Source organism: Equus asinus, chromosome 3, assembly GCF_041296235.1.
Source record: "Equus asinus isolate D_3611 breed Donkey chromosome 3, EquAss-T2T_v2, whole genome shotgun sequence".
NCBI lineage: Eukaryota > Metazoa > Chordata > Mammalia > Perissodactyla > Equidae > Equus > Equus asinus.
In genome coordinates this window covers 45,268,019-45,289,860 of record NC_091792.1, presented here as the reverse complement: position 1 = coordinate 45,289,860, position 21,842 = coordinate 45,268,019, and the positions used below count along the sequence as shown (strand labels likewise).

The following is a 21,842-nucleotide window of genomic DNA, read 5'->3' as shown; positions in this document are numbered from 1 at the left end:
AGGCCTACCAAGACAACCGGTCTGACCACAGATGAATTCCAATTAATTGACAAGTATATGTCATCACTGTACAGAATTCTAAAAAAAAAAAAAAAGGTTAAAATAAGGAAAGGAGATAATGGATATGAAAATGTTTTGTTAAGTTTAAAGTGTTGTTTAAATAAAAATGATTCAAATCCACCACAGAACAGCAATTCACTGAAAGTGAGAAGCAGAAGCTCATAGCAAAAACTTTAGTAGAAGTTTTTAAAAAAAAAATTGGTATGGTCCTGCATATTATTTTCTTATGTGGATGCCACCCACCTCAGCCTAGAGTCTAGAATTGCATGAATAACAAAAATAGGGAATACAGAGGGTCCTGATGCTATATCTTAGAATCTCAGAGGAAGAAAGAATTTTTTAAATAACCTAAACCAACTACATAGCTTAATAGTTAAGAGCGAGACCCAGAAAAGCCAGGAGACCTTCCCGTGGTTACAAGACTCTGGAAGCAAAGCTGGGGATCAGGATCAGGATGGGGATGGAGATGCAGATAAACTAAGTGTCAATCCATTACTCTTTCCTATCATCCAGCTGTCCTTTCTTGATAAGAAACAGATAATATAAAAGTGAAATTCTTATCTGAACACTTCAACGTATTTTTCGAATGTACCATGTCATTCATTACCTCCTCCTCTACAAATCTCTCTCTTTAAATGAGAGGACAGCAGGTGACCCAACACCCATAAAATGATTTCCTCACTTCTCCCTAACTCTCCAATCTACTGGGCTCTTACACTGGAGCAGACTATATACCATTTTATTAAGTTTCTACTAAAGAAAGACAAAGATTTTTACATGACAGTAACTATATCCTGATTATCTTTAACCAACCAAGAAATATATTTATGGGATAAACAGCTTATGAGACATGGTAATTTTGAGAAAACTTTAGTAAGGAAAAAAATAACACCATTTAAGTATATTTAGAAACTTACTTTTTTATACTAATCACAAGAATCAGGGCTTAACCTTTGGCTCTCCTTACTTGTCTATCTATGTAAGATTTTGGAATGAAATGCAATTCTCAAAGGATTTTTCCTTTTCATTCATATACAATAAAATTCTTTACAAATAATGTTTCAATTAAGAGCTACTACTAATAAAATCAATGAATTCTTCCGAAATGGAACAATCAACCTAAAAGAATACAGCAAGTATAATGTTATTCTTTTTAGGTAAGCTCCATTATTAAAATTAGTTTATCATAATACCACCCTTCCCATGGGAAGGATTTTCCAGAAGAGGAAGACTGAGTTTTTACTAACTACTCTGCCTCCAATCGGAAAAGCACAACCATCCACCCATCATTCAGACTAAGAAGTGAGAACTCCCAGTCCTGTGCCCCATCTGCCAACTGGGGTGGTACTTCAGGACTGCACCTCTTTTTCCTGATGATCACTGTGAACAGTACTGTTCAGGCTTCACACAGGACAAGGATATAACCAAGCTGGCTCCAGCTTTTTGCAAGTTGGCTCCAGCAGAGGTAATGAAAAGTTAAGAAGAAAGCAGATGGGTAGTAGAATTGAAACAGTCACACACAAAAAATACCCATGCCTACAACTTCTCTATCAAGGAAAGAACTTGTTTCTGCACACCCACCAACCACCCCGTGTCTCCCACTTAGAAGCACTCAACTTTCAGATCAATACAATTTCATCTGCTTGGTACACAGTGAGTTAAATAAGAATTTCTCTGAGATTTTAAAATAGAACTAAAGTTTCAAACCTGTTGTCCAGTTCCGTGTGATCAGTGCCCCTTTCTACCCTGGTGCGTTTCCGAATCTTTCTGCATAAAAGGGTCTTGTAAGTTCTCCCAGCACCAGAAACGGCATCACTCACACATGTGGCTGAATGCTGCCAGCCCCGGGGCTGGTTTGCGGTCTCCGTTGTGCAGCCACACATCTCCTGAGCGGTTTAACCTTCTGGTTTATCTTAACTGTCAACATGGACCTGGACACAAATGTTGAAGATCCTTTGTTGTTAGGGATATTCCACAGTGACCAGCCGTCCTAAATGATCATTGCACTCCCCACAGAGTAGGTGAGACAAGCTACTTGGCAGCAGCCTACTGATTTCCTCTTTCAAAAGTTAAAAAAAAAAAAAAAAGGAACACTCATTTGTTACGTAAATTAAGCCCGCCAATGATTTAGGAAGTCAGATGCATCCATCACGTTATAAAACATGCTCTCAGCAAACCCATTATAAACAGACAAGTCCAAATCCCACTTCCTACTTTTGTTTCCAAGCCTGTGCTCCAGTTAGCAAAAGACAAAACACTCAACAGGTTGAGCAGCTTGGACTGACTCACTCCATCTGTGCTCCCCTGTTGGAGATTGCGTAGGAGCCAATTAATTGGTCACAAGACCTATTCATATGGCTCTGGGCAAATGCAGTGACTTGCCTTCAGCTGCAAGGTTGTTCTGACATTGGCCACACCACCCTCTTAATGGCTCTCATGTGAGGAAGTGTCAGCTGACAGGTCTTACTCTGCAACCTTGCAAAATTCTACACATAGCAAGTGAAAGAGATGGTTACCCACAAGAGACAAATATAGGGCTTAATGTATAGGAGGTGATGTGGCGGAGGGAGAGTAGGGACACATTCTTGCTTTAATACCAAATATATATACAAATAAAATTTTAAAATATAAATGTATACATTTATTTATTAGTAAGAAAAATCATAATAAACGAGAAGCCATAAACCTTCAAAATGCTTGCACTAAATTCCTGATTCCTGGGCATATTCAAGATCTGAGAAAGCCCTAAATTACCAGAACCCAAGGACAAGAGCAGCTCAATTTTGACTTCTGACACTAACATATTCATCTGTAAAATGAAAATAATGCCAATCAATATGATTTTTCCCAGTACTGTGAGTTCATGGAAAAAATAATTTTTCTTTTAGAAGAAATAAAAAGCATAGGTCGCTAAAATACAGGTCAAACTTTGATACAAAAAACTACAAGCAGGCCAGCCCCATGCAGCCGCGGTTAAGTTCGCATGTTCCACTTCGGTGGCCCGGGATTCGCAGGTTCAGATCCCGCGTGTGGATCTACCCACTGCTTGTGGCAGGTGTCCCACATGTAAAATGGAGGAAGATGGGCACACACGTTAGCTCAGGGCCAGTCTTACTCAGCAAGGAGGATTGGTGGCGGATGTTAGCTCAGGACTAACCTTCCTCAAAAAAAAATACAAGGGATTGTTCCAAATCCCTTTCTTTTTCATCCTTCAATTCGGCTGAAGAAAATATTAACAGATCCCTGAAATCTGATGACTGTTTGGCTGGGTCTTTAGTTTCAGTGGATTGTAACTGCATCTTTATACACGGCAGCCATATATTTCACTCCGCAAGTATGAGAAAATCTAACAATGTTGTGGCAGAGGCCTCAATTACCTTTTACTACATCTATGACCCTAAAGTTCCTCTGTAACAAATCCAAATAAGATTCTAAATACAGTCATGCATCACTTAACAACGGGGATATATTCTGAGAAATGCGTTGTTAGGTGATTCTGTCATTGTATGAACATCATAGAGCGTACTTACACAAACCCATGTGGTATAGCCTACTACACACCTAGGTACATGGTACTAATCTTAGGGGATCACTGCCATATATGTGGTCTGTTGTTGACCAAAAACGTCCTTAAGTGGTACATGACTGTAAACCCTCCTCTGAGAAATATAGATTGCTACACACCTACAACAATGACTAGACTTCTCTGTGGCATATGCTAAATTGATAGTGTCAAGATAAAACCAGATTAGGAGAAAACGAATTCACTTTTCCAGGAAGGGGAACACATTTTGAGCTTGAAGCTTAACTGCATGCCGCAGTGTGATCATGAGTTCTTTTTTTTTCCCCTAAACTGTCTTTAAAATCACTTTCTCTTCTTAATAGAGAATCAGAAGATCGCTATGCAAGCACTGTAACGTTTCCACTTTAGGCGCAGGGCAGCTCAGTGAGCAAAGGCTGAAGGTCAAGCCTCGTTTCACCATCGTCATGCCCACCTAACACCACATGGCCCAAGTGATGACCCAAATCAACATCTCCAACTCACCTAGGGTTTACCTCATCCAAAATCATAGGAGACATGAAAGTACAGTGCAATGCTGATGGGGTGGGATCTGTAAAAATGCCAAAATAATTGAATTGTACAAAATATGTAGAGGAAACAGTGGGAGGACACATCCCACTTTTTATGTCGTGTCCCACTTTTATGTTGTGGGCTCTGCCACGACATCATTGAATGAATTTTATTTTTAAAACTTCAATCTCAAAAAATATTTACCTAAGACCTGATGAGAGGACATGAATCTCTCTTTTTAAATACATATTCTGTATATACATTTACCTAGTAGTTAGCCACAAAGCTGTTGATTCATTCTGATAGTTGACATTTTCCAAAGACGTCAAATACTGTTATAAAAATGCAAATTTTATCCCTATCCACATGATGTGAACATTTTAAATGATCATAATAATAAGATATGAAAAGGACAACATGGTTACAAAGGACATCTGGATGAAATAAGGATCCAACTGCACTGGGAAAGAATTCCTTTATTTTATTTTTATTTTTATTTTCTTTAAAGATTGGCATCTGAGCTAACAACTGTCGCCAGTCTCCTTTTTTTTCCCTGTTTTTTTCTCCCCAAGTCCCCTCAGTACATAGTTGCATATTTTAGTTGTGGGTCCTTCTAGTTTTGGCACGTGGGACGCCACCTCAGCATGGCCTGATGAACGGTGCCATGTCCACACCTGGGATGCGAACCAGCGAAACCCTGGGCCAAAGAAGCAGAGTGCGTGAACTTAACCACTGGGCTACAGGGCCGGCACCCAGAAATTCCTTTAAATAGAAACTAAAGCAAAAGGCAGTGGAAACTCTAAACCCCCTTGGTATGTTTCCTTCATTCAGCCTGCCATCTTTAACTAAAAACTTACTATGTACCAGTCATTGTTTCTCCTCAAACTCAGTCGGCGCATCTTTGAGCCACCATTTCCTTGGTAGAACGGTGACTAAACTTTAGCAGGCTTATAAACACAAATTGCTGGGCCTACCCCCAGGGTTCCTGCTTCAGCAGATCTGGGGTGGAACCTGAAACTTTACATTTATAATAAGTTCCCAGGATGCTGTTGCTGCTGGCCTGGGAACCATACACCTGAGAACCACTTTCTTAGTAAAAATTCGATCTTTCCCAGGAAGACTTCCTAGGCTGGAAGATCTTTTTCTCCCTTAAATTCTTCTATAATTTTTTTAAAACATACTTCTAACATTTAACACACAATTGCTTTGCAACAGAGTAGTGTACATGTCTTACGATCCTAACTAGATTGTAAACTCTTTGAGTATAAAAACTGGGTCTTGACATTCATCTTTGTACCTCATACAGGTCTTATACCTGGTAGATGCCCAACAGACAAGTTTTTGATTGGTTTAATACACTGAATATTTACATTAAAACTATGATATGAATCTATCTGCAATAAGCAGAATGCTTCTTTGACAGTCTGATGCATACATTCTGACAGGGCAGGGGGTGCTTGTGCTCACACACACACACACTCTTTCTTCTCTCATTTACTACAGCAAAAATTCCTTTAGAAGCTTTAACATCTTGTGTTCATTCCAATCAACATGACTCACGTGGTATCTTAACAGAAAGGACTTTAAGACTTTTAAAAAGTGAAAATGCCATTTCCTCTGTTCCTCCCCTTAATAACCTTTAATTCCACAGTTCGAAATCTGATAAAATGTAATAAGGCAGAGATGCATATCAAAACCCCAACCATTGTACTTAAAAGGGCTGCCTCATATGGCTCCAAATTTCCTTACATTCAAATAGGAGTTTTAAAATTTCTTCAGTAAATGGAAAAACAAGTAATAATTACATTATCATAACTATTCTTACAAGACATTAGAACAGCTCATAGGGTAGCTAAGAGAAAGGTACGTTTACACCTCAGAATTCTGTTGTCTACCTCAATCCAATCTTCGTTCTCAATCTTCTCTTTTCCGAAATGGAATCATACTCTCAAATATAGGTACTTAACACTATTACTCATTATCAAACTGGATATCCTGCACTTAAACATTAAATAATATACTTCAAATTAAAATTTCTCATCAACTCTCTTTGTAACCCTAATCATGGTCGAGTTCTCCATTTCCTTCACACAGTTCAGCCATGTTTACACATTTAGAGAAGCATTGGCAATCACTGACTAGACTCCCACACTCCACCTGCAGTTCAGTATGTTGACTGGAACTGCTGCTGCCACCACAGGTATTTTCACAATACAGATGAACTTTATCAGATGTTGGCAAGGAGGATCAGAGAAGTATGGAAGTATTATGAATCCATGATATATATAAGGAAGGGAGACTACTGGTTCAACTCTTTAAGCTGTATTTGCACTGCACCCAATCTCATAGTGCAGGTACTAAGTGATCCTAGAGAAGAATGCTAAGCTTACAAGTCAAGAAACGGCATAAGTATCATTTAGATCACACAAGGCAAATAAACCTGGTACTCAAGATACCAGTCCAGTCTCTTTTGCCAAAATCTCTAATCAACCAGAACACTCTTTCCTGTTCTACCCATACTCCACACCAAACCCTTCCAATCCAAAGGATCTGGCATCTGAAGAAAAATCCATTCCCATGCCTGATTTAGAGTTGGGAGAATTAAAGTCAGGAAAGCTTCAAGGTAAGTTTTCATGTGTTTCTGCATTCCCTTGACTTCACACTCTTCAGGTGATAAAAAACAGTGATCACTGCATGTAATAAAAAATTAACTCGAGGAGCTGGGCCAGTGACGTAGTGGTTAAGTTCACACACTCTGCTTCAGCAGCCCAGGGTTCACAGGTTCAGGTCCCAGGTGTAGACCTACATACCTCTCATCAAGCCACGCTGTGGTGGCGTCCCACATATAAAACAGAAGATGACTGGCACAGATGTTAGCTCAGTGACAATCTTCCTCAAGCAAAAAGAGGAGGATTGGCAACAGATGTTAGCTCAGGGCCAATCTTCCTCACCAAAAAAATATATATATATATTAACTCGAAAGTCATAATTGAAAGAGATGGGTTTGAAGAGAGAAAAAACAAAGGCTTAATACACAGTTCTGGAAAAGTACAGTCTAATTATTTTTTTCAAATGAATCTTTCTCTAAAGCATCTTTCCCTAAAGAATCTTTCCCTGCCTATTCACATTACCTTAATGAGAAAAAAGGAAGACTAAATGGAAGGGAAGGAGTGGTGGGGTCTGTGATCCACAGCTGCCACAACTGACCCTCCCCTTATTGGGGTAATTCCCTCTCTTCCACAATTCCTTTTCCACACCCACCAACAACTGATCACAAGCCTTTCTACCTATAGGTGGTTTTCAAAGCATGATCCCCAGGAGGAGACACAAAAAGGTTATGGGAGGCTGGTAAACCACCGTTTCTTGATTAGGCGCTGGGGCTGTGAACACACAGCAAGCAGAATATGTACACCTTTCTGTCTGTATGTTATAGTTCGATGTGAAGTTAAAAAAAAGGCCCTCACGCTAGGCTACAGCAAATGGACTAAGGTAAGGGGGTGAGCAGCTTTCTTGAAGCAGTGTGCTTTAGGGGAAGAGGCTTTGGAGAGAGATCCAGGATTAAGACCAAGCCTGTCAATACTTGCTGTTTTCAGAAACACGATCATGAATAGCTCCTAATACCTAAGCAGCGGCCCATCCTCACAATACCCATTCCACGTGCAATCAGAAGATAACATACCTGCTCTAACACCATCTCTACTTATCTGACAAGCTCAGCACTCAGGAAATTTGGCAATATGTACAAACTAAGTCACATGAGTTAGATAATAACTAGCTAGATTTATCAAGTGCTTATTCTATATGCCAGGCATCGTTCCAACAGTGTTTCATTTAATCACAGGAAGCTGGTAACACTAATATCTACTTTTAATAGATGAGGAGAATGGAGCACAGAAGGATTAAGGAACTAGTCAAAATATGTAGCTTGTCAGTGACAGAGGAAGGACTTAAGTCCAGGCATCCTTGCTCACAAGTGAGCCACGTCACTCATCCTCACACTGTTCTGCCGGGAGGTGAGTATGTGTACCTGACCATCTGAGGACTGACTGAGGAAGAGGTTACGGAGGAGGCAGCTGGGTATCACTGACTGATACATTAAATCAAATTCATTCTCCTACATCTTGAATCTCACGCCACTTACAGTCTTTAGATTCTCACTAATTCAGTCCTCTGTGAGGACGAGGCCCCAGTCACGTGGACTCTGGGTCAGACACCTTGCCATGAACCCTGCCCTGCTCTGGTAAACAATCCCTGTGTAGGAGCCAAGCACACCAGCCACCCAACAGGATGCCTGCTCTGCCCTCCTCTCTTGACTCTGCCCAGTCTGGCACTTCAGCTGAGGGACAGACTCCTAAGCAGAGTGGTTTTTTGATCCATACAAAGTTAGCTTAAATGTACAATAAAATCAACCAGTACTACCGCTTTGACTTCAAATGAGGAACTAGCTGGGAGATAATTTAACTTTCAGATTTAGATAAAAGCTACATGAAAATTCAGGATGATCTGCAGTTCCTAATTATAATCCAGATTATTTTCCACTCCCATCTCCCTGTACTTCAAAGAACAAAGCATTTAGCACCCAGCACAGAAAAGGCACTCAGTAACTGAAAGAACAAATGAATGACTGGCAAGTCTTCACTAAATCTGTGAAATACAGAAAAATTCCTGTTATAAAGTTAAATAAAAAGAACAAGACACAAAATTGTATATGCACTTTGGTAAGTGTGCTTTTTAAAAACCAAATGTAAAAAAAAGAACTGGAAAGAAATATCAGAACATCTTTGAGTAGCAAAACCAAGATCGCTTTTCCTTTTATTCTTCTCTGTTTCCTAGTTTTCAACAATAGGTATGTATTGTTTACAAATAATGGGTAAAACTACTTTGTTTTTTTTAAACTCTTGCTGCCAAACCAGTAATGATCACTTGATTTCTTTATAACCATTCTGCAGGCTCTATTGCAAGGGAATTGTCAGAGTCAAAACAATTTCAGACAGCTGAAAGGAAAAGCAAAGTGCTCACCCAGTAAGACTGCAATTCTCCTCACATTATTTTTCCTTCAACGTAACTGTTATCATTAATATTTATATAAGCCAGCAAAAGAATACAACTACAGCTACATACTCTTCCAAAGTACCTAACTAAAAACAAAACTCCCCAATTTCCTTTTATTTGGGGACTTAGTTGAGTACCTACTAGCAACAGAACAAGCATAACAATGAGAGGATTTCTAAGCTACACACACTACACCGTTTTCGAAAAGGTGCTACTCAAAGGCCATCTAACCAAGTACCAGTATACGGACAACGCAGAGATAAGAAAAAGAAAGATGAGACTCCAGGAGATCCCCAACCTAATAAATGAATCAGTGGCCCTGAGGAGAAGAGTCACAATAAACCGTGGCTCTAACTATTTCATATCTAAACTTTAACCTGAACACGAGGCAGCAGGGCCAGACCTGCTAATTCAAGGTTGCAAGGCTCTCCAGTGGAACTCTCACTCACAAGAAGGGGCACTGCTTATCTTTCCACCTTAGTAAAACGATTCATCCTTTCTGGAATCAGCTAGAGGACCAGCAATTTAGATAAAAAACTTTCATCATTTTAAGGTCTAATATCAGACCTCAATCTACAGTCTTTTTCCCCTATGTATGATTTTTACAACCTATCTCCATGTTTCATAGAAATTAATAACAACCACACGATTATTCTTAAGACTTCCAAAAGTTAGAAACACATTAGCGACAAAATATTACACAACTTTTAAAGTTTAACTCTGATGCCAAGCCAGGCTGTCACTAGCGTTTGGACCTTAACAAAAGTATCAGTAGTCCACATCTGGTTAAGAAGTTGGAAGCTGAGCTGTTGGGTTAGGGCCATCATCTCTGGAATCATTCACAGTTCTCTCATTCTCTGCAAAGCATGTGATTAGGGCACACAGTTACAAAGCAAAGGAGAAGTCGTCTTGAAGAGCTATTGCAGAAATTCCGATTCAACACATTTGCTCACTCTACCTATCTGACCAAAAACGGCTCTGCGGTATTGACAGTTTTCAGTGCTCCCACTCTCCCCATCAAAACTGTCATTATTCTTACCAAAACTGTATCATTCATGAGAAGCATGTTTCAAAAAATACCTTGCAGCTATCTCCATCTCTCTTCCATTTGGAAGTAAGGCTACAACATAATTAAACTTTCCTGTAGATGCTTTGAAACAGATGCAGCCTGAATTACTCAAAGTGCAAAGGAGAACTGCACAGGCAGGGTCAAGTCCTAAGATGCTGTCTGTATCAAGACATGGAAGCTCACGTGCTCAAGCCACACTGAAGCTTTAGCTCCCTTAGCTGAGCACTGAGACCCTCAGCAATAAGCGTTCTCGTTGTTCTGCATGTTCTCATATGCTTGTTCCATTCAGGTAAACTACACACCTGTGTCCCATGCTGGACTGGTCTCTGAGTCTTCCTGGAGCAGAGTTTTATCATAAAAAGGACTTTCTCTCCCTCTCTCTCTTACATTTATAAAATCTTTTTAAACATTTTTTAAGCATTTATAATTTTTTTAACATTTATAACATGGGGATACAACCATTTATCTCAGAGAGGAATAAATAATTCAATCAAATTACTGTAAATGGTATCACACAAACAATAACTATTATTATTGCAACTGTTATAGCCATTGGGATCATTTTGGAATTACTGGAGTTATTCATTAATCCATGTTGTAATTAAGCCACCAAATGGGATTAAACAAAATAAAAAGCATTTGACACCCTTCTACAATTTATAAAGACATCGCATTGGTTTTACAGAATAATTTATGAACTTCCTTTTAAAATATGCTATCTAGGGCTGGCCCGGTAGCACAGTGGTTAAGTGCGCACATCCCACTTCTCCGTGGCCCAGGGTTAGCTGGTTCGGATCCCGGGTGCGGACATGGCACCGCTTGGTAAAAGCCATGCTATGGTAGGCATCCCACGTATAAAGGAGAGGAAGATGGCCATGGATGTTAGCTCAGGCCCAGTCTTCCTCAGCAAAAAGAGGAGGACTGGCAGCAGTTAGCTCAGGGCTAATCTTCCTCAAATAAACAAATAAATAAATAAATAAAATATGCTATCTAAAGACTCAGGACTCCATTCATTTATCCTTTCAAATATGTGATGTGCCAGGCCCTGTTCAGGATGCTGATGATACAGGCAAAAACAGAATTTGTGTGCTAACAGTCTCAAGGTAGCTGTGGTGATGGTGTGATGGAGCTGTCAGTGTTGTAGGGTGGGAGGAGTGGGAGAGGGTCTTACTAGAAGTACCCAGAGTATTAAGGCCCTTTCTTTGCTCACCAGTGGTGATATGAAAGCTGTAGAAGACAAAGAAGTCTTATCTGGAGCATGTGGCACCCCTGCCCATGGAGATATGGCAGCCCACATCACAACTTCCACTACTCCTACCCTAGTCCAAGCCCCACGTTTTACCAAGACTTCTTACTTGTATCTCACTCATTCTTGGCCTGCTACAAGTCCATTCAATGGAATAGTCAACACACAGAGCAGAATAAAGTTAATGAGAGTTATTCAAGGAAATCTATGTAGGGCTTAAGTTAAGAGATAAGTTAGTGACCGAAGATGCTTCTCCCCTGTTCTCCTTCAGTTTCGGTTTGACAGGCAACAACAGTGACACTACCATAATATAACTAAAATTAAAACCTTCTCATATAATAAGTTGATCACTGGCAAATTAAGTGAAAAAGACTCAAAGTGCTTTAAGAGTTCTAATAGCTACAAAAACTAAGAAAGCTGCTTGGGAGTGGATAAAAATCAATGCATGAGAAGAAAAGCTGGGAAATGAGAGGCTGGGAAAAGGATATTCAGCTCTGAATCAGCAGGCTCTCATTTCTCTGAGTCAGTTCCTCATGACAAGGCTGAGTACTAGGAACTCAGGAGATGCCAGCAACTAGATGAGTAGCCACTGTCAGCAGTATCTCTGCTGAGAAAGGGTGTCATACAAGGGAAAAGAACCCTGGACTAGAAGGCAAGAGCTGTGTCTAGTTCCGGCCCAGTCATTCACTAGCCACATGACTGGGGAAAGACACTCGGCCTCTCTGAGCCTCAGTTTCCTCATGTGGAAATAAATGGGTGATGATGATACTTACTCCACCTATCTTAGAAGGTTGCTAAAAACGGTAAATGTGAGCATGTGGAAGTCCCTCTGAAAAACTGTACAGCTCTAGACAAATGTGATGTGGTTTTTTTTTATATACATGCATCCAAAAGCACTCACTGTCCTATTTGAGTTGCTAAGCTCATAGATGACTGCATGGTATTTATACAACATGAAGCCAAAATAAATAACTTTGGCCACAATGACATCTGGCAAATAATTTTATCCAAGAAAGTCAGTCACCTCCCCACTCCCTACCCCAAACACAGCCAATTCTCTGGAAGCTCCAGGCAATTAAGCCCTCTAAAAACAGACTTACTGCAAAGTCCGTTGGGAACAATAAACTCCAGAACAAATTACTGCAACAGCTAGAAAATCATATCTATGAAATGATTAGCTTTCAAATTAACAGTCTTTCTTCCTTTCAAATCCATATTCTTTCTTTCACTGATAAATCCCTTTTCCATCTCCTGTGTACCTTCAATCATACCAATTTCCCCTCCTAAAATACCCTTCATCTAACTTCTTTCAGGACCCAAACCAAGGACCATCTATCCCATAAAAACTTCCCACAATTACCCTTTGCTGAAGATGTTTCAACATCTATATTGGAAAGACAGAACGGCCTCTACATCCAAGGCCGCCAAAGGATTCTCTATTTGTTTCTTATAGCCCAGAATCTCCCCAACGATAATGGTTCAACTTTTCCCCTTGGTTACACCTTAGAACCACAGTCCCTGTGTCTTATACACCTCGACGGTCACTTGGAGGGAAGAACGGCTGGAGGCCATGCACAATTTCCATAAAAGAACACATGTGGAAGTGGTATTTATTTAAAGCAACCTTGAATCTGCATTTCCGTTATAAATAATTTTCAGATTTTAAGGTTTTAGCTGCCATTGTAAGGTATTAATGTCTCCTCACACTTCATCACATACATCAGAATGTTAGAATATCCCGTATGAACTTCTAAATCAGATGATGAACTTCTCAAGGATGTGGACACCACATCTTTAATTTCTTTTGTGTTTCGCTTGTGTAGCTAAACTAATCCTGAGCAGAGAAAAGGCACTTGGTAGATGGCTCTTAAGTTAGAACTAACCTCTTTTCTGTCATATTTACTAAGGCTGCCTCACAAATAGCTGTTCACCTATGTTCTGGCAATAGTCACTCTCTCAGGGACAACAAAACCTCATTATACTATGGCTCAAGGCGACACAGATTCACATGCTCCTTTGAAAAATAATTACACATTTAAAAATCTGACTGTGTTTGATTAGTCCAAAACACAAGCTAATGATAACCCTGATATCAATTCTTAAAGGGATTCAATTATATTCCATCCAGTAGAACCATCATGAATGCTGACTTTATTTATTACAGAAGAATTTGCAAAGAAAAAGAATAAACTTCTTCTTAGGGAGAAGTCTTCTTAGCAGTGACAATTTTTAGCATGCATGACTGTATTCCTTTTGTTAATGAGAGCTACAATCAGGTACACTAGCAACTTTAACAGCATTACAAATATACGTGGACCCAAGAACTTGATCTTTAGAAGTAATACCATCTAACAGTCATTTTCAAATTATTCCCTGGAAATTCAAAGGGAGCAATGAAACACTATCCAACAGAAATATATGGTGAGCTACATATATAACTTAAAATTTTCTAGTACTCACTAGAAAATTTTAAAAAAGCAAAAATAAACCAGTGAAATGAATTTAAATAATTTATTTTATTTAACCCAACACATAGAAAATCTTATTTCAACATGTAATCAATATAAAAAAATTATTAATGAAATATTTTAATTCTTTTTTTCACACTGTCTTCAAAATCCAGCATGAATTTTACACTTAGAGAACATCTCAATTCAGACTAGCCACATTTCAAGTGCCCATCAGCCACATGTGGCTAGTGGCTAAAAAAATGGGCTCTAGAAAATTCTTAAGAATTACAGTGGTAGTGTATGTATATGATGCCTCGCCTCCACTTCTTAACCCCACCACAACAATCAATGAGAAAAGATACAAAACTTAATCTGGTGACCAGTGGGAAAGTCTGGAAGGCTAGAATCAGAGTGTCCAGAGTTGTGAGTGAAACCTTTACAAGAGCCAAGAGGAAGCTGGCTCATCTCCCCAACTCCCACACAAACAGAACTGAGAAGAATCATTACCTCTATTTACTAAAACAGAAGTATGCAATTCGCCAATCTCAAATGCCATAATAATGAAAATCACATGACAAGGGAACTGAAAATTAAAGAAATATGGGCACCAAGAAATATCAAAGAACACTCCGGATGTATAACATCAATCTAGCATTCTGTAGAAGAAAAAGTATCTCATGACAATTAGTCAACACTTTGTGGCAACTCGATCATTCACTCCTTCCCTCCTCTCCTCTCCCTAAACCTAATAAACAAACAAATCTTGATTGTTTCTCCATGTCCTTCCCATGGTACAAAGGGGGTGGGGCTTGTAAACCAAAAATGTACATTGTATTCTGTGTAGTAAAGAACTCTGCCACTCATGTGATACTTTACATAGGCCTCTCTAATACCCACTTCTACACCTGGACTTTTAAGATTCCTGGATCATGTCTTAGCGCTCTTGGAACCCTTGGAAACATGCACACAGCTGCACCCAGTGGGCACTGACACTGTCTTTGTTAGCTCTCTGATGTAAATATCACTACATCGTCCCCTCAGAGCTCCACGTTTCTATGAATAGTCAATCCAACAACAAATGTGCTGTTCTTCGCCTTCTTTCACAGCCTTCATTTCTACCCCCATCCATTTTCCAATATGACTTTGACTGCAACCTCCTATCCTTACAGCCATCCTATTCCCTCCAAGCCTGCCCTCTGACTTTACATAATCTTCCAGTGCCTTCCTGTATCAAACCCACCCTGGCTTTTCTTCTTTACCTTTCAAGCCCTACAAAGTCATCGCTTTGATTCGCGACCTCATCAGTCCTGCAGTTGGAACAGCCCTCAAAACTCATTCTGGGACCAGCTGCCCATCACCTTCTTCACTCTAAGGCTGCTGAGTGCTGTACAGTATTTCCATTGTACAATCGATTCTCGTGATTCTATAAAGTCTCTGCGAAAACCAAATTAGCGAATAATGAACCACTGCTTAGGGGAAATACAGGTTAGGTTCCTTCAAGCCTCTGGCCACACATTTTCCTCAACTGTTTTTTTATGTGTATTCCTGTTTAAAGACACTTTACTTAATATATATTGTTGCTTCATTAACATTGAATCACAGCCAACAGCACTATAACTCATCCTGAACGAAGCTTATCTGACACATACATTTTTTCTGTAAGGCATATCACTGCCTTCTAGCCTTAGGAACACTAGACAGTGCTTCAGCACTATGCTTGGGGGCTATTTTAAATAGCGAAATCACCAACAAAAAGCAAACACAAACACACAAAACCATCAACACTAAGTAGATTGCAAAAAGGACACTTATTTACAGTATGAGAGCCAACATAAGAAGGCAGAGTGTTGCCCTGCTTGACCTCAGCTGGGAACACGCATATCAGGTACCTCCAATATTTTGCCAATCTGCTCATGTCCCTGAATGACCATAAAAGCATCACGAGCATTGACTTTGGGGTTATAAACAAATTTTAGCAAGTAAGTGAATTTGCAAACATGAAATCCACGAATAAGAGGATCAACTGTACTTAGTACCTGATATGTTTTTTTGTGACCATTTCATCTACTGAACTGTGAGCTCCCTGAAAGTAGCTCAAGTCTTAGTCCTCCATTTGGTCCCATAAACTAGCATAGTGCTTCGTATCTAGAAGGCACTCACTGTTTGTTAACCAGAACCTTACCCACATTCACCTTTGGCTTCTCCTGTGGCAAAAAGTTTTGCTTCTTCTAGCCTAAGAAAAAGACTAGATAGACTCTGATCTCTGGGTCTCACTGCCTCTCACCTGCTCTGGGACACTGTTCCATCAGTTGCCCCCACCACCACCACCTTTTAACTACTTTCAACCCTTCTATATATGGCCCGTAATGCACTCAAGATTATTGATTTATATAACTTTCATTTTTTATTCCACACAACACAGAGAATGTGTGGGAAATGAAGCACATAGGGTCATTACTGACGTCCATATCGACAGTCAGGGCAGGGAGGCATTACACTCTGTAAGCCTGTGGAAAGCAAAGACATTGCAAAAGAGCATTTCCTGCATTTTTAACAGTGGCCCGTTCTAACTGGTAAAATTCCTAATATCACAAACATACCAACATGAAAGCTCCTCAGGATTCTCAATACAGAAAAAACATCTAAAGCCTAGAGTATCCGTGGACACTAAAAATAAAAATGAAGTTATAGAGGGGACTGGAAGCAATACTGCCTGAGAGTGTTTAGGGAGAAACAACAAATTCCTATCAGAAAACTCCACCTTCTCATTTATTGCTGGCCCCACCCCCACCCATCTCTCACCCTAACCCTCTCCATTCCACTGACTAGGCTTTCAGAAAAACAGTAAACAAATTCTAATCACGATAACTTGGCTTTTATTTTTAGAAAATCATCTGCATATAAAATGGAAAGATAAGCATAGAAAGTTATGAGCTCAAATGTCAAAATGACTTAAATATATATATTTAGTATCTAACTTTCCACATGGAAAGATAAAAACCTAAAAAGAGCTAAGTGAAAAATAAGACCTGAAAAATGACTCTACCAAGCTTAGAGACCTTAGTCATTTAACAAATGTTTACTGACACTTTTGTAAGGCCTCCTTGCCTCTATCTTTTGGTATACTGTTAGCTCCTATAACACACATTACAATAGAGGAACAGTATGGAATAAACCTTCATGAATGGAACCGCTCAAGGGTAGGGATGTACCTTATTCATTCTTGTATTCTACCAATTCATTATACCGGGAATATGGAAGATATTCAATAGATGCTGTTGAATGAAGATTTATTGTACGGGGTCCTATAAGTTCATTCATAAGTTTACTTTTAGAGTTCAGGACACATATCAGAAACACTATTATAAAGGGTGGTTGGTCCAAGTACCTGGCCGTCTTACCAAAACCAGGATAATCTGTAACATAGCCATTATTCTAAGAAATAAATGAACTAACTGTTCTTCATAACATAATACCTTAACATCTTACCTATGAAAAAATGTCTTCTAAGTGGTAGGAGCCTGCTATTTTACATAGACAGACAGACAGACACAGACACACACAGACACACACACACACACCCTCCCAATCCTGCTCTTTCAGAGGCTCTGAGGGTAGGGGAGGATGGCAGGAGGCTGCTCAAAAACCGAGGGGATAAGAAGCAGTTGCTGGAGGAAGGTACAGCTTCAAGAATAGTAATTAGATAAGCGAAATAAGTCAGTCAGAGAAAGACGAACTCTATATGACTCCACTCATAGGTGGAAATTAGTATATTGAGAAGGAGATCTGATCGGTGGTTACCAGGGAAAAGGGGGGGTGGGGGGAGGGTACGGAGGGGGAAGTGGTGTACCCACAATATGACTAACAAAAATGTACAACTGAAATCTCAAAAGGTTGTAATCTATCATAACATTAATAATAAAAAAAAAAAAAAAAAGAATAGTAATTAGAGTAGTTGAGATACCACAAACGCATCCGTCCCCTCTTGCTCTGGGAAACAGAGTGGTTCAATGAGGCACCACCTCCTGGTGTGGAGAAACACACTGCTCCAATTTTTTCTGACTCCGTAAAGAAAAAAAAAAAAACAATGACAAGGTGTGACTGGAGATCAGGAAAGGCCTGGTACGCCTGGGCAGAGGTTACGGTGCTCTCATCCCTTTTTGGCAGACAAGGGCAACACCGTGGAAGCGCTGATAAATGCATCTAATTAACTTGCCAGTCGGGGCCATCGTAGAAATGCTTAGAAAATTTTCATAAATTTCCCCGGATACCAGTCACAATTAAAGGTCACACCCAGTAGAAGACAGCACAACAAATTTAGCTAACACAGCTGAGCAGTTTGCTATGTGCCTAGCACAGTACTTTTCTCCCACTATCTCATCTAATAGGGGCTCTATTTCAATTTATAGATATGAAATCTGAGATGGGAAGTAATTTGCCCAAAATTGCATAGCTACTAAGAAGAGGTAGAGTTCAAATCCAACATGCATACACACATACTCTTAACTGCTATGCATCCTGCCTTGCTTTCTTCAGAAAGAAAAAAAGGCTATATAAACAAACTATAAATACTGAACATATATACACTGGCTCTATATGGAAAGTGCTTAGAACAGTGCCTATACATGGTCAGTGCTAAGTTTTATTATTACCATTATTCTATTAGGGCAGATTATATGTAGGAAGGCAGGAGCAAGCTCAGGAAATGGAACTTGTTTTTCAAACTATACTACTGTGAAAGTCCAGTTTGGAGTTAGGTAATCTTTGCTTTTCACTACTGCCCCTTGAAAATCCGATAAATTCTACAGCTATTAATTGTTAGTCTCACTTTTGTAGTACTCCAAACCTTTAATGGCTTTAAACAAAGGAATTACAGCAGCACAGCAAAGCCCTTCTGCCTTCGTAAGCATTATTTTCACCAGGAACACCCCCTACCACTCGGGTGACTGCCAGGACTAAGCCAGATCACCAACACCCCTGGAGTAGAAAAAGATTCTCATCCCTTTCACCCAGAAACTATTCTATTCTTACATAAGCTTTTCCTTTACACTGTTTTTATTCTTCACTAAACGCGTAGCATGTAGGAGAAAGAAGTCAAACGGCTTCTACTGCTACATTATGGCCACAGCACACCTGATTGCCAACAAAAGCTCAATGCCAGGAAATCCTGTGAGTGTGTCTTTAGAGAGCTGGGGCCAGGAGGCTGTGACAGCTATTAGGTTAAATCCAGACTGTCTTCAACATGAACCGGGTGTTCCCCGTGAGTCTAGCCTGTGCTATGTGGAACCCACTTTAACCTGTTCTTAGAGAACACAGCAACTTTTCAAGAGGCCTGTCCATATGTACTGCCTCTTCCAGGGAATCAACCACACTAAGCAATAATGTGTTACAACTCTAAAAGCTTCCACAAGAAACCTAGGCTAAACTAGGACATGACCTTTTCTATCATCTCCCTTCTCCTAAAATTACCCCATCAAAAGCCCTAAGTGAACACTAAAAAGGTCTTCACTAAAGGAAAGGAAAGCTGAGGTCAAAGACATTAAGTTTACATCATGAGCTAATGGGCCTTTTGCTTATTCATTTATTCAAACATTTCCCAAATACCTACATATGTGCCAGGTGCTATATTCCAAACTGAACAGTACAGACGTGGCACGGTCATCCCTGCCCTCGCAGTGGAGTGGTAGGGTCATGCACAGGCAATTACAATCCAGCAGGTTGGGGCGCTAAGTGTAAAGATGAGTATGAGAAGGAGCAGGGTTATCTAGCCCACTGCGGGTGGGGGTGCTACGAGCAAAGGCTTCCAGCCATCAGGGCACTCACCATGTACCAGGCACTTTTCTAACTTTTCAAGAACAAACCCACTTAAATCTCATAACCACACCACGAGGTGGTTACTATTATTCCCAGTGTACCAACGAGAAAACAGCAGCACAGCACAGAGTGGCTCCATAACTTGTTCAAGATCATAGAGCTATTAAGTGATGACGTCAAGACCGGAAACCTGAAGTCTGGTTCCAGAGCCCAGGCCTCACCTAACCACCACACTAGGTAGGAGTCAGTAGGTTAAAGGTGAAAGGGAGGAGGTGAATTCCAGGCAAAGAAGTCTTTATTAAAGGGAAAGCTCAAAATTGTTTGAGGAACTAGACAAATTCACTTTGACTGGTTTAAAAACGGAGAGTCCGGGGAGAGCAAAGAGAAATGAAACAGGGCCAGCCATGTGCAGGAGTCTGGACTTGATTTTCAAGAGTTACATGTTATAGTTCTGAGCACTCAATACCAGAAAAGAGCACAAATCTATTGAAAATAACACAAAGGTTCAACAACACACGAAAGAATGCAGATTTATGATCAGTAAAAATTTCTTAAGTGCATTTTAGCTACAAATTCATAACAGCTTTTAACAACTACGAAACAAGGCAACTTGCCTTACGCAGAGGACTGAAAATTGGCTGAGGCCTAAAGCAGGAATCAAGAGGTCTGTGTTCCAGATCTGGCCCTACCCATACAGGCAACCATCTCTGTGACCTTGGCCAGGAAGCCTGTTTCCTATTCCATACAATAAATGCAACTACACTGGAAAATAAAACCCATGTAAATGTGAGCTATTATAGTTAAGTCCATTTTATCATCTATACTTTCTCTGAAATATGGGTCTTTAACACAGCAGCAATTAAACCAATAGGCACCTCTCTCTCTTTAGAAAAGAAAATCATGGGAAAAATTAGTTTCTATGGCACGTAATTTCTAACTTCAGCATCCTAAACCTCCAGCATGGCTTGTTTCTGCTTTGAAACCATCACCACTACATTTCATAGGCTAAACAAATCTTTCTTTGTCTTTGCTAAGGAAAAGAAATGATTCAATTAAGAGGACCTCAGGCTAACTGCACTCATGGGGGGAAGGGAATATTCCTAACTTTTTCAACAACATCTCTAAGTAAAAGGTTCTCCAATTCCTGATGCTTCTCCTCCTAGTCTACTGGGAGATGGCAGCAGCCACCTGGAGTCACAGGTGCTTCTGCCTCAGATGTAAAATTCAAATCACAGACTTAGGGATTAAAAGAAAGCTTAAGGCCTTGAAAATCAGTATGTACACAGACAATAACCGCTCTCCCTACTGTTTCCTATCCCCACCCCACTAAGAAATTACCTCATCTCAATCAATTAAAGAAGATAGAGCATGATGAAGAGGAAATCACAAGGAGTCATAGAGAAAGAAACCCCAGGAGATCGAAATTGCAATACCTTTGACTCTGGTTAATTTGTCACTGCTTTTTTAGGAAACAGGAAACAAGACTCTCAGAGAATAAAGGTTGCAGAGAGTGACAATCAGAGCCTCTTCCCAAGCTAAGCCATGTGCTTTGGAAAATAAAAACGACTGTCAACTCTCATTCCTATTTGAGGACAGCCACAATTTACGGGTGAAACAAATACTTTCAAGCCCTCTTTGGTTCTTATTTCAAAACTGATATCCACAAAATTCAAAGGGGAGGAATGAACGTCTGAGAGCCCCCTGAAGCTGTAATAGTAGAGTCATGTGTCACTTAATGATGGGATACATTCTGAGAAACACACGATTAGGTGATTTTGACGTTGTGCAAACATCATAGAGTATACTGAAGGGGAACAAAATTTGCCACCCCAAAATGTATCTCCTTAACATAAGGATTATTTTAGACTGATTTTTTTCTTTTTTAAGATGTTATTTTTCCTTTTTCTCCCCAAAGCCCCCCAGTACATAGTTGTATATTTTCAGTTATGGGTCCTTCTAGCTGTGGCATGTGGGATGCCACCTCAGCATGGCTTGATGAGCGGTGCCATGTCTGTAGCCAGGATTTGAATTGGCGAAACTCTGGGCCGCGGAAGCAGATCGCACGAATTTAACCACTTG

General features: G+C 40.0%; 1 protein-coding gene across 5 annotated transcripts in view; it reads right to left on the bottom strand.

Annotated features, from left to right (window-relative positions):
- The window catches only part of FNIP2 (folliculin interacting protein 2), a 131,993-nt gene that overhangs the window by 89,968 nt on the left and 20,183 nt on the right, over positions 1 to 21,842 (bottom strand). For 3 of the 5 annotated variants that reach the window (XR_011502000.1, XM_070504989.1, XM_070504990.1), the window contains exon 1: positions 1,768 to 2,082. The exons of the other annotated variants lie outside the window; for them this stretch is intronic. Coding sequence is in view for 2 of the 3 variants with exons in the window: in XM_070504989.1 (XP_070361090.1) it covers positions 1,768 to 1,943 (176 nt within the window). In the remaining variant the exon portion in view is untranslated. Of the gene's footprint in view, positions 1 to 1,767; positions 2,083 to 21,842 lie in introns of those variants that run through there. 5 annotated transcript variants of the gene reach the window in all.